This window comes from Arachis hypogaea, chromosome 19 (assembly GCF_003086295.3).
Source record: "Arachis hypogaea cultivar Tifrunner chromosome 19, arahy.Tifrunner.gnm2.J5K5, whole genome shotgun sequence".
NCBI lineage: Eukaryota > Viridiplantae > Streptophyta > Magnoliopsida > Fabales > Fabaceae > Arachis > Arachis hypogaea.
In genome coordinates this window covers 125685615-125712623 of record NC_092054.1, presented here as the reverse complement: position 1 = coordinate 125712623, position 27009 = coordinate 125685615, and the positions used below count along the sequence as shown (strand labels likewise).

The 27009-nt window shown below is 38.2% G+C and overlaps 2 protein-coding genes across 2 annotated transcripts; both read right to left on the bottom strand.

The window, feature by feature from the left end:
• Positions 1 to 18789: 18789 nt before the first annotated feature.
• LOC140182338 (uncharacterized) lies at positions 18790 to 23479 on the bottom strand. The gene is made up of 6 exons (XM_072228504.1): positions 23438 to 23479; positions 23302 to 23356; positions 22447 to 23212; positions 22282 to 22375; positions 19231 to 21885; positions 18790 to 19056 (listed from the first exon to the last, which is right to left on the bottom strand). The coding sequence occupies exons 1-6, from the start codon at positions 23477 to 23479 to the stop codon at positions 18790 to 18792; spliced, it is 3879 nt and encodes a 1292-aa protein (XP_072084605.1).
• LOC112778156 (uncharacterized) lies at positions 23370 to 27009 on the bottom strand. The gene is made up of 4 exons (XM_025822509.3): positions 26419 to 27009; positions 25345 to 25797; positions 23995 to 25078; positions 23370 to 23828 (listed from the first exon to the last, which is right to left on the bottom strand). The coding sequence occupies exons 2-4, from the start codon at positions 25778 to 25780 to the stop codon at positions 23816 to 23818; spliced, it is 1533 nt and encodes a 510-aa protein (XP_025678294.1). The 5' UTR covers positions 25781 to 25797; positions 26419 to 27009; the 3' UTR covers positions 23370 to 23815.

Genomic DNA, 27009 nt, shown 5'->3' with positions numbered 1-27009 from the left:
ATTATTATCTTAAAGGATAATTTTGTTTAAATTGCCTATTTTTTCTTTTTTTTTTTTTAAATTTACAAAAATAGAGAAGGGATAAACTAGAGAAGCTATCAGGCTGTAGGCAAATCTCATAACACATGTTCATTTCATTTTTTTTAACAGTTGTTTTTGCGTCATGGTTTGGATACTGTTTTCTTCAAGCATCTCTCATAATTTCCTATTACAACGTGATGCAATGCAAGGCTCTCAGGTTTGATAAATAAATAAAAAAAATTGGGACCCTTAATATCAAGCACTAGTGGTATAGATAAGTATAGAATATAGATACATTATAATACAGCTTTAATTTACCAAAGTTTTACCAAGTATAGATGAGACAAACACAAAGGGATAGTATTGGCACTTGGCAGTAGCTATTTGACTATAGAAGTATGAATACATCAATACCAAACAGGGCTAGCATTCATAATAAAATAAATAATCCAATTTTGCTAACTTTAATTATCAATATTCATCAACAAAATTTGACAAATCTAAAAATACTAATAATTATTACCTATGCCAAAGTTGGTCTTGACTCAATTTGGCTCCCTTTGCTAAGAATATAGACCAGAAAGAATAACTATTTTAGATTAAAACTTGCAAAACCCAATTAATCAAACACTTCAAATACCTCTCTGATATGCATGCGTGGTGGTTTCTTTGGAGTTTTATTATTCCATTGTAGTCAGATTCTACCTGCAATCAGTTTTGGGTCTATTTCTTCTTGTGTTTTGTATCTCAGATTTTGCTTCTTTTTTTATTTGTCATGATTATTGTTCTCTGCAGAATTTTTACTTTTCTCACAAATAAACAAACACACCCTCCCTTCTTCTCTTAGTTGCTCATTTTACTTCATAATTTAGACCTCAATTGAGAAATAATTTAAACAGAAAATATGATCAAATATGCAACTCCGATCCCAATGATGAATCCATCAATGAAATTAGACTGATTGAATACAAATCAAATCACATAAATTGTTCTTGAAGCGCACTACTTCATCAGACAATTTCCCATTATTAGTTTCAAGCTAGATTGTCTTTTAATTAATTAAGTAATAAGTACGAATTCATTCTAATACCGAAAAAAGAAAGTATGAATTTCTCTTTACAATTTATATCCAATAAACACCTAAATTCCTAATAGTAGAGAAAGAGATAGAGTAACCTTAAATAGCAGAAATTTGCACTTCCAGGAGAGAAATTCGTGCGTTCAGAGCGATGAACAAGAAGGAGAAACAACTAGAGAATAAGATAATCATCTATCAGTGATTGTTAACTAGAAGAAGCATAAAATTGAATCAGAAAAGAACAAAGAAAAACACAATTAGCTTACCAGGGACAAGAACAAATGCGTATAGTTTTGCTAATCAATGATTCGTTGCAGACTTTCGTTTTGAACGAAGATTTTCTTTTCACTGCACTTGGGGTTCTGGGTGCGCTAAGTTTAGGAAGAATGAAAAATTAGGGTCATGGCAGATAGTAGTAGGTAGTGGAGGTAGCGAGAAGTGCGAAGGAAAGAGAAATTAGGCGGTCTGAGCAAGTAATGGCGCGAATTCATGAACCGCCGTGGAACGAGCGTGATGGCCGCCGTTGGATTTGTGCTTCAAAGGCGGTTGTGTTTCACCGCTGATATGTGAATGTAGGGATTGCAGCGACGGCGGTTTTAAATGACCGCTTCCCCCAAATAGTCATCTATATTAGGTTTTGTTGTAGTGATAATTGTCAAGATATGGTTATTAGACAAGGATGGTGACCCAATTCCTATGCCTAGCCAAGAGATCCTTTTATCATTCATATTTGAAACCCAAAAACCACAATCGCTTTGATTTAGTTTCTTGCCCTTTAAGATTTATTGCATGTTAAGTTTAGTAGTTTAAATTCTTGTTTATGATTCCCAACCCCAGAATTCTAACCAATATGAATGCACATGTTTGCCCATTCTCTTGAGGACGACCCGGAACCAATACTCTCGGTTACTTTATATTGGGGTTGACTTTGTGACAACCATATTAAAATTTGATTTGAGGATCCATTGTTGGTTTAGAGTTATACTTGCAACGTAACTATTTTTGTGAAATTATTTACCGACAAATAAATTCTCTCTATCATATTTTTGGCACTGTTGCCAGGGAATGGTTGTAATGTGTGCTTTGATATTAGTTATGTAAATATGTGAATAGTGTAGATAGTTATTTACTTTCATTAGTTTGTTTTTAGTTTAGACTTTCTTTTAATGCATGAGCTATGACTTCTAAGTTGAATGACTCAGTCCCAACCGAATTCTAGCTTAGCCGAGTTTGATTCCGAGATTGAAAGAACTTTGTTACGCACTCGACAAGCTAGGCGGCGGTTGGATTATACGGCTAGTGCTTTGGCCTCTCTTGAGGGATCTTCCGAAACACTAGATGGAGCCGAGAGTGACTTAGAGTCCACAACTCCCTATTCTTCTGTTGGTACTACCGATACATCTTTGCATCCTACGGGTGAAAACCACATGGCGGAGCCACGTAGGATTACCTTGCATGAACAAGGAGCACCGGATCTTATTCTTCAACCATTGCAAGCTAGGTATCTAAATCTTTATCCAAAATTTGAGTTAAAGAATAGTCTGATTAATTTGCTTCCCAAGTATCATGGACTTCCGGGCCAAGATCCCATTAGACATCTGAGAGATTTTCAAGTTGCTTGTTCTACGGCTCGAAGGCATGGTACCGATGAGATTGCTATTATGGTTTTTGCAGTCCCCTTCTCTCTTGAGGGGAAAGCAAAAGAGTGGTTCTACTCCCAACCGAATGAAGTGGTGACCGAATGGGACTTATTGAGAAGATTGTTTTTAGACAAGTTCTTTCCGCCGGAGAAGACCGACTACATCCGGAAGAAAATTTCTGGTATAATGCAAAGAGACCAAGAGACACTCTATGAGTATTGGACTTGATTAAAATGGTTATTGGAATCTTGTCCACATCATGGGTTAGACACTCACTTGCTCATTAGCTACTTCACTGGAGGTCTTTGTGCGGCGGATAAGAGATTGCTAACCGCTTCAAGCGGTGGTTCCCTTTCTAAGAATAAGACAGCGGCAGAAGTATGGAGTTTGATCAATGATATCACCGAGACTACTCAACATATGAGAGTGAGGAGCAACCCTCTCAAGGGTGTGGTGGAGGCACCTCCTTCCGAATCGGCTTTGACCAAAGTGCTTGGAAACATGACCACTCTCCTCATGGAGATTCACAAAGAACAAAAGGCATTTCATTCAATCCAAGCCATCCAGGCCCCACCTCAAGTCCTCCAACTTGAAGGACCCCCTAGAGTATGTGGTTTATGATCTAGCACCGCACATTACACCGATCAATGCCACCAAATACAAGAGGACTACACTCTCGCAGTAGCCAATGTGAACTACAACAACCAAGGCCAAAACAATTACCCTCATGGTAATAGTTCCAATCAAGGGTGGAGGGACAATGCTCAAGGAAATAACCACTATCAAAGATGGAACCAAAGCAACTCATTGATGAGCGGATAATTTATACACTTTTTGGCACTATTTTTAGGTAGTTTTTAGTATGATTTAGTTAATTTTTATTAGTTTTTAAATAAAAATCATATTTCTGGACTTTACTATGAGCTTGTGTATTTTTCTTTGATTTCAGGTATTTTCTGGCTGAAATTGAGGGACCTGAGCAAAAATCTGATTCAGAGGCTGAAAAAGGACTGCAGATGCTGTTGGATTCTGACCTCCTTGCACTCAAAGTGGATTTTATAGAGTTACAGAAGCCCAATTGGCGCGCTCTTAATTGCGTTGAAAAGTAGACATCCGGGGCTTTCCATCAATATATAATAGTCCATACTTTACCCGAGTTTTGATAACGCAAACCGGCGTTTAAACGCTAACTTTCTACCCTATTCTGGCGTTAAATGCCAGAACTGGCATAAAAGCTGGAGTTAAACGCCCAAATTAGCATAAAAGCTGGAGTTAAATGCCCAAACTGGCACCAAAGCTTGCGTTTAACTCCAAAAAAAGTCTCTACATGTGAAAGCTTCAATGCTCAACCAAAGCACACACCAAGTGGGCCCGGAAGTAGATTTCTGCATTAATTACTCATTTCTGTAAATCCTAAGCTACTAGTTCATTATAAATAGGACCTTTTACTATTGTATTTTCATCCTTGAATCATCTTTTAATCATGTTTTGATGATTGAACCCTCTTTGGGAGGCTGGCCATTCGGCCATGCCTGGACCTTGTTCTTATGTATTTTCAACGGTAGAGTTTCTACACATCATAGATTAAGGTATGGAGCTCTGCTGTTCTTCATGAATTAATGCAAAGTACTACTATTTTCTATTTAATTCAAGCTTATTTTTATTCCAAGATATTCACTCGCACTTCAACATGATGAATGTGATGATCCGTAACACTCATCATCATTATCACCTATGAAAGCGTGCCTGACAACCACCTCCGTTCTATCTGCAATAGCTTGAGTGCATATCTCTTGGGTTTCTAATCTAAGATTAGAACCTTCATGGTATAGGCTAGAATTATTGGCGGCCATTCCTGAGATCCAGAAAGTCTAAACCTTGTCTGTGGTATTCCGAGTAGGATCTGGGATGGGATGACTGTGACGAGCTTCAAACTTGCGAGTGTTGGGCATAGTGACAGACGCAAAAGGATCAATGGATCCTATTCCAACATGAGTGAGAACCGACAGATGATTAGCCGTGCGGTGACAGCGCATTTGGACCATTTTCACTGAGAGGACGGACGATAGCCATTGACAACGGTGATCCCCCAACATACAGCTTGCCATGGAAAGGAGTACGCATGATTGGATGAAAGCAATAGGAAAGCAGAGGTTCAGAAGCAATAAGCATCTCCATACGCTTATCTGAAATCCTACCAATGAATCACATAAGTATTTCTATCTTATTTTCTGTTTTAATTATATTTTAATTATCAAAATCCCATAACCATTTGAATCTGCCTGATTGAGATTTACAAGGATGACCATAGCTTGCTTCAAGCCGACAATCTCCGTGGGATCGACCCTTACTCATGTAAGGTATTACTTGGACGACCCAGTGCACTTGCTGGTCAGCTACACGGAGTTGTGTGAAAAGTGTGCGATTACGATTCCGTGTACCACTCATCTTCTCATTACCACAACAACAATCAATCTTCCTCCCAATACCACAACAACAACCACCAAGCCAACCAATACTACAACAATAGCCACCAAACACCTCACCAAAACCAAAACAACCATTCACCAAAGAAAACAATCCAACCAACCTTCTTCCTCCTCCACCAACCAAGTTGATGATTCTAACCGTGCACTCTACCAAGAGCAAGAGAGACTGAGAGCTATGGTAGAGAAAAATGAAGAAAACAGTAGGGTCCAATTCGGTAACATGAATGCCCAATTATCCAATATAGCCGAGTTTCTATCAAAGTTAGTCCTACCTCCTACCAACAACACCAACCAAGCTTCTAGCTCATCTACCCTTCCTTTTCAACCTCTCCCAAACCCAAAAGGTAGCATCAATGCAATCACCCTGAGGAGTGGTACAGCGCTTGAGGAAGTTGAACCCAAGCCTATCAAGTTGGCAGAGGATGTTTCTAATATAGAAGTTGGTGAAACAATGAAGATAGATGAACATGAAAAGGAGGAAGAAGTTGCAAAAGAAGAAGAAGAACAATTGAGAGCCAAGGAACTGAAGCGGAAGAGCAACTTAGAGGAACAAATGCCTATCCCTTTCCCTACGTTAGCCAAGGGCCAAGAAGCATGAGGAGCTTGATCCCAACATAGTACAAATCTTCAAGAATATGGAGGTAACTATTTCACTCTTTGATGCCATACATCAAGTTCCGAAATATACTAAGTTTCTTAAGGATATGTGCACTCATAAAGAGAAGATTGGTGCACTAGGGATGAATCCTTTAGGTAATTCTGTTTTTTCTGTGATGGATGATTTTCCTGAAAAATATAGTGATCCCGGTGCTTGCTTAGTATCTTGTATGATTGGTGGGATTAAACTTAAGGATTGCATGTACGAATTAGGGACATGTGTGATCATTATTCCCCTCTCGATTTATGAGAAGTTGAACCTTGCACCGTTGAGGCGATCCGGAGCTAGGTTTGTGTTTGCAGACAAGATTATAATTTCAGTTGTGGGTATTGCTGAGAATGTATTGGTGAGAATTCAAGACCTAATCTTTCCGGTGGATTTCCATATCCTAGAGACACCTCCCATTGACTCGGATAGGCCATCCTCCATCTTACTTGGGAGGCCATTCTTGAAAACATCCCGAATTAAATTAGATGCATTTTCTAGGGAGTACTCATTTGAAGCCAAGGGAAAGGTGGTGAAGTTCAAATTGGAGGAAACCATGAGGCAACCTCTAGAGGTCCACTCAATTTTCGGTTATGAAACTATTGAAGATGATGTAGTTGAAGAAAAAATTGGAAGTGATGTTAACATAAGTGTCAGTAGAGACTTGGGTATAAGGGGACTTAGCAAGGAAAAGGGGAAGGATCCACGGCTCCCATATCCTCAAGCAAACAAGGCCCCTAATCATGGTGAAATTGACAAATGGAAGCATCTCCCCTTGAAGGACACTCTTCCCAAGACCAAGAAGAAGGACAAGATGGATGTCCTTGAGGATGTTCCAAAAAGATGATCTCAAGCTCATGACTGTCCAACTTAAGGACATTAAAGAAAAGTGATAGGTGGGAGACACCCCACAATGGTATGATCTTCCTTGTATATAGTTTTCTTGCATGTAGTTTAGAGCCTTTGCTTGATTTTATTGAGTTTGTTTAAGTGTGCTTGATTTTGTTATGATTTTTAGAATCTTCATGAGGAATTTATTGATCTTGGTTTGATTAAATTGGTAAATTTTGAAGAAAATGCTTAATTTTGAGTATTACATGGAATTTTGAATGTTTTTGAACTATCTAGATTGAATGACTACCAAGATTGTGTTAAAATTGCCTTTCCTCATGTTTAAAAAAAAAAGGAAAAGTGGGTCCCCCCACGCGTAAGCTTGGGTGACGCGTACGCATCGTGGGCGCATTTTCAAACTCCTGGTACAAAAACCAGAGAGCTGCGCCGGTTTTGTGCAAAAATTGTGCTTGGCGCACAATTGCTATCCACGCGCAAGCGTGGACGACGCCTACACATCGGTCGCCATTTTCACCTTCCACGCGTGTGCGTCGCTGAGGCGCATGCGTCGTATCTGCTGCAGCAATTCTCTGGTACAAAAACCAGAGAGTTACGCCAGTTTTGTGCTACTTTTGTGCGTGGAGCCTAACCTGATCCCACGCATACGCGTCACCTGACGCGTACGCGTCTTCTTCTATCTCTGCTAACCATGCGTAAGCGTGGGCAACGCTCGCGCGTCACTGCTCTGTTTTCATCATCCATGCGTATGCGTGGATAAGGCGCACGCGTCGCATCACCGACGCAACTGATATGCAGTGCGCCCTGTTTCAATCTTTCTTCACTCTCTTTTTCTCCTTCTTCTTCTTTTCTTCTTCCTTTCTTCTTCCTTCTTCCTTACCACCCCTTCTCCTACCACAGCCACCGGCGACCACCACCTCCGACGGTCCCACACCTTCTCTTTCCTCTCTTTTTCTTCTCTCTCTTCTCTATACTCTCACTTATACCCTACCTCAGCTTCTTCCCCTTTACAAGGATTTATTTTTTCTCTTCCTCTTTTGTTTTTATAATTTCCTCTTTATGTTTACAGTTGATTACTTTACTCTATTTCTTCTTAGTTGCATTTTTATTTTTGCTGTTTATAATTCATTTTTGTTTATTTGTTTTCTTTCTATATTTTTCCATGGGTATTGAACTTTAATTTTTCTCTTGCATTGGTAGGTTATTTTGATCTCTCTTGACTTATTTGTGTATGTGGTGTTGTTTTGATGATTGTAATAATTTGGGTTCATTACATTCTTGAATTTTTCAAGTTTGCTGCTTATTTGAAAGATGCACACCAAGTGTTTGTTAATAAGAATTAATGATTTCTTGGTTCAAATTTGACCTTATGCTTTCAACTTAGTGCTTCTTTATCGTTACACTTGCTTTTCTTCATGTGCATTGAGCCTATTGTGCTTCATCTTTACTTTCTATGTGCTCATTATTTATGACTTGCTTCTTTGTAACATATTGCAAGATTTATGATTCCTCTTTTTCTAACTCCACCTTATTCCAATTACATGCTTCATTGTCTTGGTGTTTGATTGATTGAATTGTTGTGATGGTATAGAATTTCACACAAATGAATAAATTCTCGTCGCAAGTATAGTTCTACACCAACAAACAATCCTCCCAATCAAAAATTTGGTTGTCACAAAGAACAAACCCCAAATAAGAATTAACCGAAGTATTTAGACTCTGGGTCGTCTCACAAGGAATTGCAATGAAGTGGTCAATTATTGGCTATGAAGAACAAAGGGGTTTGGTTGATAAAAGGGGCAATAAAATAAATGACAAGAAAAGTAAAGAGAGCAATTAAAGAAAGCAATTAATAAAGAGAGACATTCATGGCAAGGTTTGAGATCATAGGCTTTCTATCCTAGTCATTAATCACAACAACACTTAACAAGAATTTATCTTATTTCGTCATCCCCAATGTTGGAAGAAGGTGTAAGTTATCTTCCATTAGAGAAAGTCAAACAAGACTAGTTAATCTCAAATCAAAAATCCTAATCAACTCACTAATTGAATTAGTAAGAGATTAGTGTCATTGAAAATGATATTAACTAACAACTCTAGATCACCAATATAAATTGGGTATTAATGACTCAAGATTGTCCAATTACTCTTCCCAAGCCAAGAATGCTCAAAATCTACTTTAACATCCAACCAAGCATTTTGTCAAACACTTGGAAGGCATAAAAAGAAAGCATAGTAAAAATGCAAGAATAATAAATCTACCAACTACCAATTGCAAGAAAGTAAATCAACAACTCAAATCATCAATAAAGAAACATCAACTATCAAATCTCATTAAAAGAAAATTCAAATCCAACATGAGTTCATCATCACAAAAGAGAGCAAAAAGGAAAATTAACACTACAAATCATGAGAATGAAAGAGTAGAAGCATGAAATTGTAAAGAGAACAAGATGAGAACAATAATCAAAACCTAGATCTAAGATGGAATTAACCTAACCTAACCTAATTCTAGAGAGAAGAGGGAGCTTCTCTCTCTAGAAACTAAACTACATGATGCCAAAACTCCAAACAATTACTCCCCCCTTGTCCAAGCTTGAATTCTACATGAAATAGCTTCAGGAATGAGTTGGATTGGGCCCAAAGTGCTTCACAAATCGCCCCAGCGATTTCATCTTTAGTGGGCCATGTGCAGCATCGGTGCGCACGCGTATAGTGCGCGTGCGCACCCCTAAACACGAAGCAACTATGGCAAATTTTATATCATTTTTAAGCTCTGGATGTTAGCTTTCTAACGCAACTAGAACCGCCTCATTTGGACCTCTGTAGCTTAAGTTATGATCGATTGAGTGCGAAGAGGTCGGGCTTGACAGCTTTACGGTTCCTTCATTTCTTCATGAGTTCTCCCACTTTGCATGCTTTTATCCTCACTTCTTCCATCCAATACTTGCCTTATGAACCTGAAATTACTCAACAAACATATCAAGGCATCGAATAGAATTAAAGTGAATTGAATTTAGCTATTTTAAGGCCTAAAAAGCATGTTTTCATATTTAAGCACAAATCAAGGGAGAATTACAAAACCATGCTATTTTATTAAATAAATGTGGGAAAAGTTGATAAAATCCCCCAAATTAAGACAAGATAAACCACAAAATTGGGGTTTATCGAATCTCCCCACACTTAAACCAAGCATGTCCTCATGCTAAGAATAAAGAAGGACAAGAAAAGGGGTATGAACATTTATTCAATGCAAATAAACTATATGCACCTATCTATATGAATGCAACTAAATGCAAAATGATTCTACCTACTTGGTTAAAAGTAAATCAATCCCCAAGAACACATATGCACATGTAGGACTAAGTAGTATGATGATTCATAAATCCTACCAATTTGAATATCAAAATAAAGTACAAGTAGACTTGCAAGAAGAAAGCTCATGAAAGCCGGGAACAAGGAATTGAGCATCGAACCCTCACCGAAAGTGTATCCGCTCTAGTCGCTCTAGTGTATAGAGTCGATCACTCAATTCTCTTCTAATCATGCTTTCCATGATTTTTTTTTCATCTAACAATCAACAATTATTCAATGCATGCATACATTCATCATGAGGGCTTATTCATAGGTTGTAATGGGAATAGGGTAAAGGTAGGGATGCATATGGTCAAGTGAGCTTGAAATTTGAATCTTTGATTAGCCTAAGCTCTCACCTAACACATATAACAACCTATACAATTCTAATACACAACCTAGCTACCCATGATTTACACTTTTTCACATACTCATGCATTCTCTTTAATTCACATTCCATATGCATTGATTTTTATTGAACTTTACTTTGGGGCATTTTTGTCCCCTTTTTATTTCTTTTTCTCTTTTTCTATATTATATATATATATATATATATATATATATATATTTCTTTTTCTTTATCATTTTTTTCTAAAGTATATACAAACGTATCAATGCATATGGTTTTATATATAGTGCATGAATATGTACCCAATTCCCAATATTTTTAACAAAAAAAATTATACTTTTACCTCAACCAATGTTCCCAAGTTCCCCATTCCCAAATGATACACACCCTCACTAGCCTAAGCTAATCAAAGATTCAAATTAAGGGATATTTATTATTTTTCACTTAACGATAGTGATGTGCTAAAATTAAGAACAAAATGGATTAAATAGGCTCAAAATTGGCTAACAATGGTTGATGAAAGGTAGGCTATTTGGATAAGTGAGCTAAATGAAATGATGGCCTCAATCATATAAATGCATGTATATATGGAATAATGGACACAAAGAATCAAACAAATCAAAGATTACAATCATAGGAAGAGAATAATGCACACAAGAATGAAAATAAGTGGTCATATGATGTAACCACCCAATTAGGCTCAAAACTCACATACTTGTGTTCTTTGCTCAAAAACCATGTTCCAAAATAAATTCTTCAAGCAAGTTTATCACAAAAAAAAATTTCAAATAGGTAAGGTGTCCTAAAACAATTTTTCTTGGAAAAGAAATCATCACCCTAATCAAGTAGTCCTAACATAAAAAGAAGTGGTAAAATATGTACAAATTCTAACTAATATGCAATCTATCATGTAATGCAACAACTAATCTAACAAAGAAAATCAAGAATTGGTGTTGAAAGAAGGAAATTGTTACCCATGGAGATCGGTTGGACGACCTCCCCACACTTAGAAATTAGCACTGTCCTCGGTGCATGCAAAGAAGAGCAAGGTGGATGGGTTGCTACAATTGATGAGCTCCTTCAAAAGGTTGTGCGGATGAACTTGTTTGTTGCCCCATTAGAAGCTTTTCCTTTTCCTCTTTCGGTGGCCAACCTAAAAGGAAAGAAAAAGAAAGAAAATTAAGCCTACAACAAATATATCAAAGCAAATAGAACATAGGCGAGGGCTAATGCCAAATAAGAGTAAGGTTCTCACTACATGGTAGCTACAACATGTGAGTGAGAAAACAATATAAGCTAAGGCATATTAACTAACACTTGATGCAAGAGTAAAGTCAAAGCATGAAGAGCACTCAAAAGCATCAAGTTCGACTAGAAAGAGTGGGTCACGAAAGACATGCAAGTTCATATCAATGCACAAAGAATATAAGAGTCATACAAGATTAAGCATTGATTTAAAAGTTTCATCACCCAACAATATCAAACAAGTCAAGAAGCACCAAGATTAACCAAGAAATTCTCAACAATTGAGTAAGAAAATTCAACACCATTATTTAAAATGCAAAGAATAAAAGTATGCGAATGCAATGGACAAAAGAAAATGGAAGATAAGAAAAAAAAACTCTTTTTCTTTACCGGCGCGGGCGCGTGCCTGATGAAGGTGGCGATCGGCACGGACGCGTGAAGTGCGCCTGCGCGTCAGTCGCGGGCACGAAATGGGCACAAAATTGGCATAACTTTCTGGTTTTTGTACCAGAGGGATAGGTGGCGCTATCGGCGCGCACGCGCGCAGCGTGCGTACGCGTGCATTGCGCAATTAGAGTCAACGACACGTACGCGTGGGTTGGTTTGTGCCTTAGGCCCAACGTCCGCACAGTGTAGGCCTAACTCTCGGGTTTTTGGCTGGGGGTAGAATTTTTGCATCCACGTGTACGCGTACATGGCGCGTCTGCGTGGATAGTTGGTGCACGAAATTGTGATCTCAATGGCGCCAACAACTTGGTACGCACAATTGTAATCTCAACTCTTTTTCACAACTTCGCACAACTAACCAGCAAGTGCACTGGGTTGTCCAAGTAATAAACCTTACGTGAGTAAGGGTCGATCTCACGGAGATTGTCGGCATGAAGCAAGCTATGGTCATCCTTGTAAATCTCAGTCAGGCAGATTCAAATGGTTATGAGATTTTGATAATTAAAATATAAATAAAATATAAAATAAGATAGAAATACTTATGTAATTCATAGGTAGGAATTTCATATAAGTGTCTAGAGATGCTTTGTTGCTTCAGAACCTCTGCTTTCCTATTGCCTTCTTCCAACCATGCGTTACCTCCTTCCATGGCAAGCTGTATGATCCTCTCGGATGAAAACAAATCCATCTGCGCTGTCACCGCAGGGTTAATCATCTGTCGGTTCCCGCTAGCGTCGGAATAAGACCATTGTCTTTTTGCACACTGTCACTTGTGCCCCACATTCGCAGGTTTGAAGCTCGTCACAGTCATTCCTTCCCAGATCCTACTCGGAATACCACAGACAAGGTTTAGACTTTCCGGATCCTGGATCCTACTCGAAATACCACAGACAAGGTTTAGACTTTCTGGATTCCAGGAATGCTGCCAATGATTCTAGCCTATACCATGAAGGTTCTAATCTTAGATTAGAAACCCAAGAGAATATACTCCAGCTGGCGTCCAATGACTACGTTGAACATCATGTAGATCGCTTTGTGGTTGTCAGGCACGCGACCTTGGCTAAGCGAATAACGAAGATTGGGTGATTGTCACGGGTCACCCCTTTATTCTGACTTAACTGAATTTAGTACGAGAGTATATCTTGGAGAAGAAGTAGGCGTGAATTGAATAGAAAACAGTAGTAATTGCATTAATTCATGAAGAACAGCACAACTCCACACCTTAATCTATGGGGTGTAGAAACTCCACCGTAGCAAATACATAAGTGAAAGGTCTAGGCATGGCCGTGAGGCCAGCCTCCAAACGTGTACAATATGATCAAAAGACTTGTCAAAGACTTAAAATAAATCTCTAAAAGTAGTTTTTATACTAAACTAGTAGCCTAGGGTTACAGAAAATGAGTAACTAAGTGCAGATAGTGCAGAAATCCACTTCCGGGGCCCACTTGGTGTGTGCTTGGACTGAGCATTGAAGCTTTTTTGTGCTTAGGCTGTTTCTGGAGTTAAACGCCAGCTTTGGTGCCAGTTTGGGCGTTTAACTCCAATTCTGGTGCCAGTTTGGGCGTTTTACGCCAAGATATTTTAGGCTGACTTTGAACGCCAATTTGAGCCATCAAATCTCAGGCAAAGTATGGACTATTATATATTGCTGGAAAGCCCAGGATGTCTACTTTCCAACGCGATTAAGAGCGCGCCAATTAGGCTTATGTAGCTCTAGAAAATCCACTTCGAGTGCAGGGAGGTCAGAATCCAACAGCATCTGCAGTCCTTTTTTAGCCTCTGAATCAGTTTTTGCTCAGGTCCCTCAATTTCAGCCAGAAAATATCTGAAATCATAGAAAAATACACAAACTCATAGTAAAGTCCAGAAATGTGATTTTTGAATAAAAACTAATAAAAATATAATAAAAAGTAATTAAATCATACTAAAAACTATGTAAAAATAATGTCAAAAAGGGTATAAATTATCCACTCATCACAATACCAAACTTAAATTGTTGCTTGTCCCCAAGCAACTAAAAATAAAATAGGATAAAAAGAAGAGAATATACAATAAATTCCAAACTTATCAATGAAGATTAGCTTCAATTAGATGAGCTGGACTTATAGCCTTTTTGCTTCTGAACAGTTTTGGCATCTCACTTTATCCTTTGAAGTTCAAAATGATTGGCATCTCTCTCTCGGGTTTGACTCAACAGCGGCGGCGGGCTGGTCTTTGACGAAGCTGGCAGCAAGGCAACGTCTCCTTCCTCGAGCTCTCCTCTTCCACATGGGTGAGGTGGTGCGTGTGTGTATTGTGTTATGTGCGCTGGAGAGGGAAAAAGAGGGAGTGGGGCTACGGCGATCTTTATGAGGGGAAAGGAGGGGAGTGTGGTGGGTGTTAAGTTAGGATTTGTGAATTAAAAAGGGGTAAGGTTAGTATGCCAGAACAGGGAGCACCGGGCATGTTCTCCGGATTGCTGGGGTCGCGGAGTACTGGTTCTTTCAAAGAGTTTTGGGTTCTTTAGAAGGGCTTTTCTTTTTAGGGTAAATACAAAGGGTTGGAAGAGTTTTAGGATAGGAGAAAGGTAGACTGGTAGAATTTCAAACAGGTGTGTAATGTAATTAATTAATTATAACCTTTTTGAAAAAAAAAATTAACCTTTTTGGCCATGCTTTTGAAGCGTGTCAAAAGAGTTGTAAGAAACGGCCACGCTTTTAAAATGTCACTATAACAAAACTCTATTGCCACGCTTTAAAAGCGTGCCTGTTTCTCTACGCTTTTTAAGCATGGCAAAAAAAAGTGTGGCAAAATCTCAAATTAATTGTCACCCTCATAAAAGCGTGGCCGTAGACCCCTTTCGCCACGCTTTTCAAGCGTAGCAAAAAAAAGTGGCTAAATCTCTAATCTATCGCCACCCTCGTAAAAGCATGGCCATTGACCACTTTTAAACACGCTTTTAAAGCGTGGCAAGAAAAAGCGTGGCCATAGACCTTTTTTCTTGTAGAATTTCTTTTTAGATTTTAAAATTTTTTTATTAGATCTTAAATATTTTATTTTGAAATTAGTTTGGATATTTTTTTTTCTTTAGGTTTTGGATGTTCTCATCAGATTTTTGATGTTTTTTTTTTTATGTTTTGAATGTTATTTTTCGGTAGGTTTTGCATGTTATTTTTTTTAGTGAAAATGCTTACTTGTTCAAAAAAAAAAAAGACTTCAATAATAATTAGGTTTAGTTTAGTTTAGTTATATTCGTTAAAAAAATGATTTTATTAACATCAGCATCTTTAGGGTAGAGTGACTACTAAATATTAACATATAGATTGATAATCTTGCCTCCCGAGATTTTTCTTAAACAAGCTTATCACATGAAAGTGTTCCATTAATAATTTGAAAGGTACAACAATTAAAATTGATAAAATCTGATTCTGTTGTGATTGACTAATTTTCTTTTGCGCGTTCAAAACTAATTGAACAAGTAGACAAAAGATCGGCAAAAGGTTGTATACCAAAGATATATAGAATAGACTGATCAAGTTTTTGAACAAGTAAGCATTTCCACTTTGTTTGATCTTTCGTTTTATGCTTTTTATTTTGATCAAATTAGATCTCCTTTCGTTGAAGTCTTGAAGTCTCCGGGCCACCTTTTGAGGTGGTGCACCACCACTCATGGATGTCATCCTCTACGATAAGCGAGAAAAAGAAGAGATTAAAGTGAACTTAACAAAGTAGAGTTCCAAAATAGAAGTTGGATAATCTTTAGGGGTAGATTATTGATTCTCTTGTTAGAGATATGATTAATTCAATTTGAATATTCTAAAGAATTAAACCTATGATGTATGGATACGGACACGCGACACAACACAATACGGAATATGCGGATACACAAATTTTAAAATTTTATATCTTATAAGATAAGTACACGACATATATATAAAATATAAAGTATTTTTAAATAAATTACAATAATATTTTAATTTTTTATTGATATTAAAATATAAAATAATTTTTTATTATTTTTTAATGTCTTCTTTTAATTATATAAAGTGTTTAAAATATTTTTTGTTTTAATAGATAATGATATATATTATTTCTAAAATAATTTCAAGAATACATGTTAAGAATAAGACTGAACACGCTGATACATGATGGTATTTAGGTGTGTCTAAGTGTGTTCAAAGAAAAATTTTTTATTTTTTATTTTTTATTTTTTATTAGGACACGGTTGGACACGACAGACGCATGTCCGACGAGTGTCGATGAGTATTGTGTCTGAAATGTGCCTGACACATAGACACAACAACTAAGCGAAGTACCCGTGCTTTTGCTTTATAGATTAAACCTAAATTTTTAAAGATGAAACAGACTTGTCTACATCCTATCAATCTATTAATATTAATAAATTTAGATTTTACTAGATTTACTTAAAAATAGTTTTAAAAATCATAAGAAAACAAAGTAGTAGCCAAGAACAATCATTTCACAAGAAAAAAGGACCACTTAATTGACTTGGTTGGCAGAATTCTGGAGGACACAATATTTGACATGATCCTAATTAAAGGGAAAAGGCAAATACTATTTTTAGGTAGTATGCATTCTCATCAACCAAAAAGGGATAATAAAGCACTTTTTTACTTCGATAAATCTCTTATAAATATGATCATCAGCTCCTACCTACCAGGCAACATCACATACGTTATCATAAGGACACATATTTGAGTATTGATTCTGATTTCATGTAATGGAGCAAGACAGGTTTTGACTGAAAAATTTTTCACATGACACAAAGTATTGCCAATGGAAATTTCCTAGAGGACTCGCACCCTTTGCGCAGAACTAACCACGAACATTCTAACATTCTCTTAAAGTCTGAAGTGTAAGTTTTTTATTTTTCTCAGATGAACTGAGTAATTTTTAACTTGACATTATAATATTATGAAATCATTTTTTTTTCCACTATTTTTTGCCATAGTTAAAATTTTCACGATAAGCTCACACTTTAAACTTGATGGATCCTATCCCAAAAAAAAAAAAACAAAACAGAAACTTGATTGGATCAAGCGGGTACATGACAAAAATATTAGTCATTACAACTCTATAAGAAAGCCGACAAAAACAGATAACTTCAGCAAAATAAATAATTCTTGGCCTATGTTTAAACCATCCATTCACTCATTTATTTTTTAAATTATCTTTTTTTTTTAATCAATTTCTTTTTCTTTTTAACACCATAAATTTATCTACTACCACTAGCCACCCACCAACACCGTTGACTGGTCATCACACTGTTTGCCGGCCACCGCACTGCATCTGCATCCGATGAACCTAAATCTTAAATTTCTAAACCTTAAATTTTAAATTTTAAACCTTAAATTCTAAATTAGTATTACTTTATTTCATTTTTTACTTAAGTTTTAAATGTTTTTATTGTTTTTAGTGTTGGATATTTTTTTTTTGGTATTTATTTTTTTAATTGTTAATTGAATTTTATTTTAATTGGCTAAATTAATATTGATTTCCTAGATTTTTCTAGTTTATAATGTAGTTATAATTTTTTTTTAATTTCTCAAAATCACATCTAGTATAAAAGTTACATTTTTACGAATTTCTTAAACAAATTAAATCTATTAAATTTTAAGGTGATATTTATCCGGTCAAATAACACCAACTTAATAGAACTTAACAACTTCAACGATTTTTGTCATCTCTCTTAGTTTCTTTTCTTTCTTTTATTTTATTTTTCCTCCAATTTGAGTCTTTGTCTTCGCAGTGTCTTAGATTTTGTCACTTTTTATTTTATTGGATTCCGCTAGGGAGACAATGGACTATTTGTACAATGTGTACAATGGACTATTGAATTATAAAATGAACATCCCCCATACTATTTAGAATAACCATCCGAGTACTAGCGATAATAAACATCTTTCCAAAACCTTAAACTAATTTTGGGGTTCACCAAGGATCGAACTCTTAACCTTTCGAATCTAACGCTCTAATACCATGTCATGATACCATTCATCCCAAAAGCTTCAACTGATGGAAAAAGGTAACACTAATGATTATATCTCTAATACTCCATAAACCTCCATTGTACACATTGTATAAATATTCCATTGGCTCCTCATACTTTCCCTTATTTTTAATATTGAAGAAGAAGTTGCGTTTTATATTGTATCACAAAAATAAGGGGTGTATCACAAAAATTATGAAAAAAATAAAAAAAAATCACAGGGTCAAATTTCATAAAATTTCATTACGAAATCCGACCCTCACATTTCTTATCTCCACGTTAAAAAAAAACTCAACTTATTCACATCATATTTGTTGATTTAAAAAAAAAAATTAGCCAAAATCTATAGCTTCCTTTTAGGATTAGAGTTAATTTAGAATCGAAGAAAATTTCTTCCCATACGAGTCATAAAATCTCTCATATTATGAAGGAACAGACGTGAAGAACAGAGAGAAGAGAAGCGTGGCTAACAAGAAACTTAAAGCAGAGAGAAAAATAACTGAATAACAGAATTTGGGGGAATGAATGTGCAAGCTAAGCAAGTTAGTTACAGATGCTACAAATTTTTTTTTTTTTGAAACAAAAGAAACTCAACACAAAAGAGTGGAGCACAAGTAATCAGAAAATAAAAGATATTTGTCTACACAAAATCCAACAATTCCCCTTGGCATCTCCAGCATTGCCATCAACACCCACGAGAATCACTGGAATTCCATTCTTGGAAGCTCAAAAGCGTCCTGCTGTGGACGTTCTCAACCCCTGTTTCTTGATGCCTAAAGATTATGTCGTTCCGTTCCAACCAGATATTCCAGATCACTGCAAAGAAACCAGCCAGCCATGTCCTCTGCTCTTGTTTTCTGCGGTGCATGCCAGTCCAACTTTCAAACAACCCTTTCATGGTTCCAGGAACAACCCAATCTGCCCCAAAATACCTCAACCAAGTGCACCACACCTGCCATGTAAACTCACACAGAAGAAATAAATGTTGGACCGATTCTATCTCCTTTTTACACAGAGCACAAATATTATCACCATGAGAAATAACACCCAATCTGCTCAACCTCTCCTTAGTATTAATTCTACCAACTAACACAAATCACCCAAACAGCTCCACTCTTGGAGGTACCATGCCTCTCCAGATTGCACTTGTGAAACTATAGCTCGTGATCTCGGCCGACAGAGTTTCAGATTGTATGACCTGCATAAAGGATTTAGTAGAAAAGACACCCTTGTTATCAAACTTCCAAACAACATTATCCTCCTGACCAGTTGATAACTTTATTGGCCTTAACCTCTCATGAAGTTGATAAACTAGCTCCAACTCCCATTGGAACAACTCCCTCCTCCACTGGAAGTTCCAAATCCACTCTAACCCATCCCAAAATTCGCAATCCTGTATCACATCACCTTGTTGGTTTGAGATAGAAAAAAGTCTTGGAAAACTCGCTTTTAGAGGCCCACCTTGAACCCAGTTATCTTCCCAAAACAGGGTTTTTCTTCCATTACCTACCTCCATTGCCAGACCGCTAACCATTTTTTCTCGTATCCGATGTTCTTTCATATCCAGTTGGCATATGTCTTTCCAGGGTCCACCATGTACCGGTAAAGGCTGATAAGCTAACATCACATCCGGGTTCAAACTGTTACAAGAACAAACAATCTTCTTCCACAACGGGCACCCTTCCTTTGAGAACCGCCACCACCATTTGAACAGGAGCGCCGTGTTTCGAAGCACTGCATCTCCAACCCCCAAGCCCCCAACCTTTTTCGGTGCCTGAACCAGCTCCCACTTAACTAGAGGGATACCATAATTTCCATCCTCCTTACACCACAAAAATTGCCTCTGTAGTGCAATCAGCCTATCAGCAACCGTCTTCGGCATCTTGTATAAACTTAGGTAGTACATTGGTAGGCTATTTAGCACTGATTTAATGAGGACAAGCTTACCTGCCTTGTTAAGGACCTTCGCTTTCCATAAGCTAAGCTTCTCTTCCACCTTATCTATGATCGGTTTCCAAGTCTTCACCAGGCGTGGGTTTGCTCCTAAGAAAATCCCGAGGTATCTGACAGGTAAGACCGCTTGCTTGCACCCCAGTAAACCACAAGCCAGGTCAACCCATCCTTGCTCGCAATTCACCGAGATCAGATTCGACTTATCAAAGTTGATGCTCAAACCAGACATCAGCTCAAAGCACCGCAACAGCCTCTTATAATTCACAATCGTTTCTGTCTCCGGAGGACAAAACAATATGGTATCATCTGCGAATTGGAGGTGTGACAATTCGATATGATCTCTCCCTACCAGAAGCGGAGCAATGCGTTCGTTCCTGACAGCTTCCCCCAACATCCTATGTAAAACATCTACCACAAGCACAAACAGAAGTGGCGAAAGAGGATCCCCTTGTCTCAGGCCCCTCTCCATATTGAATGGCTTGGATGGTGACCCGTTAACTAGGATTGACATAGTGGCTGTGCTGACACACTCCCTTACCCAATTTCTCCATCTTTGGCCAAAACCCATCTTCTGTAGCACAATATCAACAAAACTCCATCTGACCTTATCATACGCTTTTTGAAAATCCAGCTTGATTATAGCCGCTTTCTTCCTCCGCGTCTTGAGCCAATGCACCATCTCACAGGCTATGAGCGCACCGTCATGAATTTTTCTGCCCTTAACGAACGCTGTCTGAGTCTCTCCTACCAAACCCGGCATAATTGTGCTCATCCTTCGTACCAAAACCTTCGAAATCACCTTACACACACACCCCACCATACTAATTGGCCGAAAGTCCCGTACCTCATTAGCACCCACAAATTTAGGGGCTAGCGTCACCCACGTGACGTTTACATCCGTTGGTAGCTTGGCACTTTGGAAGAACCCCATCACTGCGGCAATGAACTCCTGGCCAATGTCCTCCCAGCATTGCTTGATAAAGTTTAAATTGTACCCATCACTGCCGGGCGCCTTATAAAAATCACAGTCCCACACTGCCTCCCTGATTTCCTCCACAGTCGGCAACACCTCCAAAGCCTCAGCTTCCGCACTATCAATCTGCTTTACCAATCCATCCCTAATACCAATCCGCGGCGCATATTCCTGTCTATACAGATCCTTGTAGAATCCTCTAATTGCAACCTTCATTCGTGCCTGATTCCGCACAAGCCGTCCATGAATCATCAGTGCATCAATTCTGTTACTCCGTCTTCTAACTGAGGCAATGTTATGGAAATACCTGGTATTCTTATCCATGTCGCTAGCATGTTTGGATCGAGACATCTGCTTCCAGTGGACTTCTTTCCTAATGTACCATTTTTCACAAAAACTCACCAACGCCTTCCTTCTAGCCTCTGTCGTATCATCATAGATCCCATCACTAACCAGATTGTCAATCTTCTTGATTTCATCCTCAAACCGCATCAGTCTCTTATCCATGTCACTAAAGTTATCCTTGTGCCATTTCCTCAACGATGTAGTCAACGCCTTCAGTTTACACGTAAACGGACCATCACCCAAGCTTCTCCATTCTGTTTTTACCATCCTCAGAAAACCCTCGTGCGTAAACCAGGAATCCAAACTTCTGAATGGACGAGGGCCCCCTCTTACCCTCGCATCTTCCACAATCAATGGGCAGTGATCTGACAAACTTCTCGGACCACCCTTAAGTCGAATATCCGGAAACTCCTCAGCCCATTCAATGTTGACCAGGACCCTATCAATCCGACTACATGATCGACCCCTGAACCATGTGAATTTTCTATCCGAAAGCGGTAAATCTATCAACTGCATGTCATGCACCCAAACCTTAAATTCTTCCGCTGTTGCCGGCAAACTCGTCCCCCCTTTGCGATCCTCAACTTACAAAATCTCATTGAAGTCTCCCAACAAGCATAAAGGCACCTGGAACAGACCCACAATATAACTCAGCTCTTCTCACACCACCCGCTTCGCTTCCCTTCCATGCGCCCCATACACTAAGCAAAAAGCACAATTAAAGCTCGTTTGAACTAACACTCCTTCAATACACAACCACCTCTCGCCTTTATAATAATTTCGTTTTTGAAAAACCATGTCATCCCAAACTAACATTAAACCCCCACTCGCCCCCACAGACTCCACAAACTCCCAACCCGCATTACTATTTCTCCAAATTCTTGCAACATCATATTTAGTAATTACCTCCCTCTTTGTTTCAAGCAACCCCAACATACCTAAGTTATAATTCTTCTTCAACGACTTCACCATGCTCAATTTTCCGTCACCTCTCAACCCCCTAATATTCCAACAACTCACAATCATGAAGACAAATTTTTTCTCACTTTATTTTTATTCTTTGGACGACACCTTCGTGCCTTCTCCTTCTGTTTCGCCAACTTTCTCTTCGCCGCTAGTTTTTCATTTTGGGCTTGCAAAATACCCATAATATCCTCTTCTTCATCGCTTAAAAGAGCGCCAGACTCCACTGCCAACTTCCATGTTTCTTCATTGTCCTTCATCTGCTCCTCATTCGATAACCTGGCCTCCTCTCCCTCGGACTGTCGTCGCCGCTCTGTTTCAGATTCAGCCCCTGTTTCCAATGTTTTTCCGCCGTGATCCATAGCTTGGGCATCTGCACTGGCTGCTAGGTGCGTTCCCAACGGGCTCCCTCTCCCGGTTCCCTGTACCAGGTTCCCCGTCCCAGTGTCAGCAGCAGGACTAGCCTCTTCCTCCCCTCCCCTGGTCAGCGGCACCTGCATCCTAGCCACATCGTGGGTTACTGACCCTTCCAACCTTACCGCCTCGAAAACCTCGTCAGGAACCCCACCCGTGGCCCCGTCATAACTCCTCGGACCAGCCACTGCCTCTCGGGGTCCAGCCTCCGACGGGCGCCGTTCACTCTGCCTTTCCCTCTCCCTTCCCGTGGTGTTGGCCTCAGTTCCCTCAAGGGTGACTCCATGCACCGCCGCCCCTGTCACCGCATCATGAAGGGATAGCAAGACCCGTTTGCCTCCTATCCGCCCCACATCGTCAAAGAGTCCAGGAGTCCGTGCATCCAATCTCAAGCCCACATTAGGCCCAGCATGCACCCCATTCTCCCGAGGCCACCATGTATGCTCCCAAAAGGCAATTTCTGGAAAGACTGAAAGAGTGCACGTGTGATAAATCTCTGGGTCTGCCAGCTGGACAGCGAGCTAACTAACTTCTAACTTGCTAACTAACCAATTTCATCTGTGTATGCTAGGTTGTTCGTTATAACAGATATAACTTGGTGATACTAATTGTGCACATACATAAGTAAATGTTTGGATAAATTATATGAGTGATATTACATATGACATTCCATAATGTGACTAACCTCCCTAAAGAGGAGCGCAATGCGTGTAATGGATGTTAGCATCACATCTTATAAAATACAATGGTATCGACGTAACCAAAATATGAGAGAAGTCTGTCTATAAAATTACATGTGGTGGATTATTCAATGGCCTGAAGAAAGCATTTATAGATAATTGTGTGTAAACGTATGAAATGTTTGAGACTATAGACAAAAAGCAATGTACAACTTGAGAATGAACCTGCTTTTCCCTCAGGATAAGGAGAAAAAGCTTCTTCAGTATGCAGAAAGAAGATGAATCAAGTGTTGTCAGTGATTGGATCTTTTGCTGGTGCGGTTTTCTGAAACCTTCTCAAAGGAGTTGACAATTCCAATTACTTGCAGCTCCAAACATTAGTGTTAATTTAGATGCCTAAAATATGAAGGAAAGAAAATCAATTTCTGAAACCTTCTCAAAGGATGTTCATATTATTATTTGGTTTTTCATGTGAAGTATCAAAAGATCAAATAAGCTAACAAAAGATGGTGAACTCTTCTTGTCCCATAAAACTAATAAGCAAACATTGTTTAATGTTTACCTGTGTGGCAAGTTATCTTTGGCGTCTCTTGGTATGTGTCTGATTGCGCCTAATCTCCTCGCGAACATGGCCGCCATTGGTTCTGAATCTTTGAATCCAGGGAAAGGTGTAATGGGATTGAACCCAACCTTTGGTATGTCATCAATGGAAGCCTCTTTCTTGAGGAAGTGGTCATCATCAACACATTGTTCTTTGGTTTCTTTTAGATAAGAAAAGTGTTTATATGAATTTGGATGTACAGAGTTATCAAAAGTTATCAATTGAGCACTTGATTTTGGCAAGAATCGATTCATCCATACACCTCCAGAAGTATCAATTTTGTTCAAGAACTTATCTGTTACCTTCCTCTCTGAAGGTGCGTAGGATTCAGCACTCTCATTGTTATTCTGATCCTGTATGGTAGGAGATGAATTTATTTCTATTCCTTCTTTATTTGTCCTGTTTTCATGGCTGCTGTGAAAATTCACAGGCCTAATCTTTACCTCAAACTCTTTTGATTTCAAATACTGTTTGTAAAGACTGTTATTGTTCTCTGCACAACATGATATTGGAGTAACATCTAGGCCTTGATGAGATTTTATGGGACAAGACATGCACTTGAAATCGGATTTGAGTCCTGTACTTTTCGGCTCAGGATTATGATTCTGAATCTGATCATGATCCCAGAGAAGATGGTGATCAGGATTTGCAGCTGATTGTGAGAATCCTTTCATCATGTTTGAAACCAAGTTCATGAATGAGCTATTCTGCCTGGTTCTGGATCTGGGATCTGAAGTTTCTGGAATTTTCATGGATCTCGAACATGAACTCTCTTGAGTTTGCTTCTTAACTCTTTTACCCCCAGTTGTTAACTCTTGTTGAAGTTTGCATCTCTTTTTACCTGTTAGAAACAATGCTGCGCAATTATTCAATGTTTGTAAATCATTATCTGCTGTTGATTCAAGCTTCTCAATTGGAGCTTTAGAAGCAAGATCCATTCCACCATTGCAAAGTTTTCTTGGAGAGGGATTTTCTTCCATGCTTGGGTTTGGTTTATTATCCTCTTGAGTTAAGAACTTGTCAACGGGCCTTTCGTCAACCTCACCTAAACAAAATCAGGATTCATTAGATATTTTAGACATCAACAAAAGACTTAAGGATGCGTTTGGTTTCGCAAACATAACAAAACAGGACACTGACAACAAAATATAAAGGATGGATATGCCCAAATCAGTATTTTTTTAATTTATTTGGTGATAAACTATATATAGAAAAGAACAAATTATGAAAGTTTAATTTACTTTCGTTTTCTTTTACAAAACTATTTAGGAAGAAACAAACGCCGGCTAACATTTCAAATATAGATTTTACCTGTATCATTCTCCTTAGGTGCTTGACATTCTGGAGTGATGACTCTAGAAGGAGCATCGGCGGAAGTAACGTCGCTTTTCGCGCATATAACAGTTATAGGATTTACAAAAACATCATCTATAGGTAAATCAGTGTTAGAAATTCCACCATGTAGAAGAGCAAAGACCATGCTGCTTGGTCTAACATCTTGGTAAAGATTGCTATTTCTGTTAGCGGAACTTGAATCAACACAATTTAAGCTGAAACCTGTGTTTGGAGACCAAACTATCTCAGATAAAGGGTCAAGGGCAGATAGTGACATGTTTACTCTAGAAGCTGCATTTGCACCTGCACCTGATGAATCTTTCTTCAGGTCTTTCCAAACACAGTGCTTAGAGTAGTTCACAACTAGTTTAAAATCATTCTCTGCTTTCACTGTCTTGCTTTCTGTACTCATCTTCAGAAACAAATGTCCTGAAATGACATTACGGTTTGGAACTATAATTCTCTTTATAGTGGTTGAAATTTGAAATTTGAAATTCTGGCTGTTATGTTCCAACTTTGCCTCGTGAAATTCAAGTTCTTCAGCAAACCACTCTTTTAATACATTTCATCAGAATTCAACATGTGCTAATTGAATTGTGCAGTTGTATACTTGAATTATGTTAATTGAGTTTGTTAATGTTAGTTAGGAAAAGTTAGTTTTTTCTGTTGCAATAAATTTTGCTCGGGATTGAACCATCAGATTCATTTCTTGTTAAGCAGTACACATGATAAGTGAAAACTATGCTCAAAGACCTCAAGCTGATTAGCATAATAAGACAACGGTTCTGAATAATAATAATTTCCTAAGCCACAGAAATTAACATGGCACACATTCCCACGCAAAACGAATAAGATAATAAACCATCTATCATTGCAGAATTTTAAGTTAAGGAAGCTAATAAGAAAAGCATATAACTGATTAGAAAATACAAACAATAAATTAAACTTAATCTAAAAAATTAAAGCATTGTTATGTATGAATCTAGCATGCAAGTTCTAAACTGATGGAAGGTACTAATAAAGCAGAAATGAAAATTGAATGAAACATACCTCTCTTGACTATGAGATATGATGACAATTATTAGAAAAGCAAGAGTGTATGGAGAAGAAGAATTGAAGGTGAAGTTGCAGTTTCTATTGTGACAGGGTGGTTGAAGATGCTGGTGGTATAAGAGTAGCTGTCACACAAGAATTGGAAGCTTCAAAGAAACGAGGATAAGGATGTTCCACGTAGACACAGGCAAATCCACTAGCAACCCAGTTATTTGGAGTTTCATATTATTTTATTATTATTCAATGGATTATTTCAGATCAAATTGGATTACATTGGATTGGATTCTTTATGGTTGGCAGATTTCAGTCTCAATTCCGTCAAGTCACAGTCAGTCACGCTAAATCGCTAATCATCGTCACTGTCTGCCTTGTCTCCTTCAATTTTATTCTCTCATGCATAGCCAAATTTTCAAACATACCTCAACCAAACTTACAACTCGTTAATATTTCTACTTGTGACTAATCAAGAAACCATTTACTTTGGTGCACACGTTTTAAATATAGGCATAAATTGTTTCTGAGACTTGTGTGGACTGCATTTCATTTACATAAACACGCACCCACATTCACTATCAAGTTGAGAAAATC

Coding starts and splice junctions, on each gene's coding strand:
- LOC112778156 (XM_025822509.3), bottom strand. CDS start 25,780: ATGAGTACAGAAAGCAAGACAGTGAAAGCAGAGAATGATTTTAAACTA. Junction 25,079..25,344: donor ACCTAAGGAGAATGATACAG/GTAAAATCTATA, acceptor GATTTTGTTTAG/GTGAGGTTGACGAAAGGCCC.
- LOC140182338 (XM_072228504.1), bottom strand. CDS start 23,479: ATGCTAACATCCATTACACGCATTGCGCTCCTCTTTAGGGAG. Junction 22,376..22,446: donor CAGAAGGAGAAGGCACGAAG/GTGTCGTCCAAA, acceptor TTGGAATATTAG/GGGGTTGAGAGGTGACGGAA. Junction 19,057..19,230: donor GTGCAATCTGGAGAGGCATG/GTACCTCCAAGA, acceptor TTTACATGGCAG/GTGTGGTGCACTTGGTTGAG.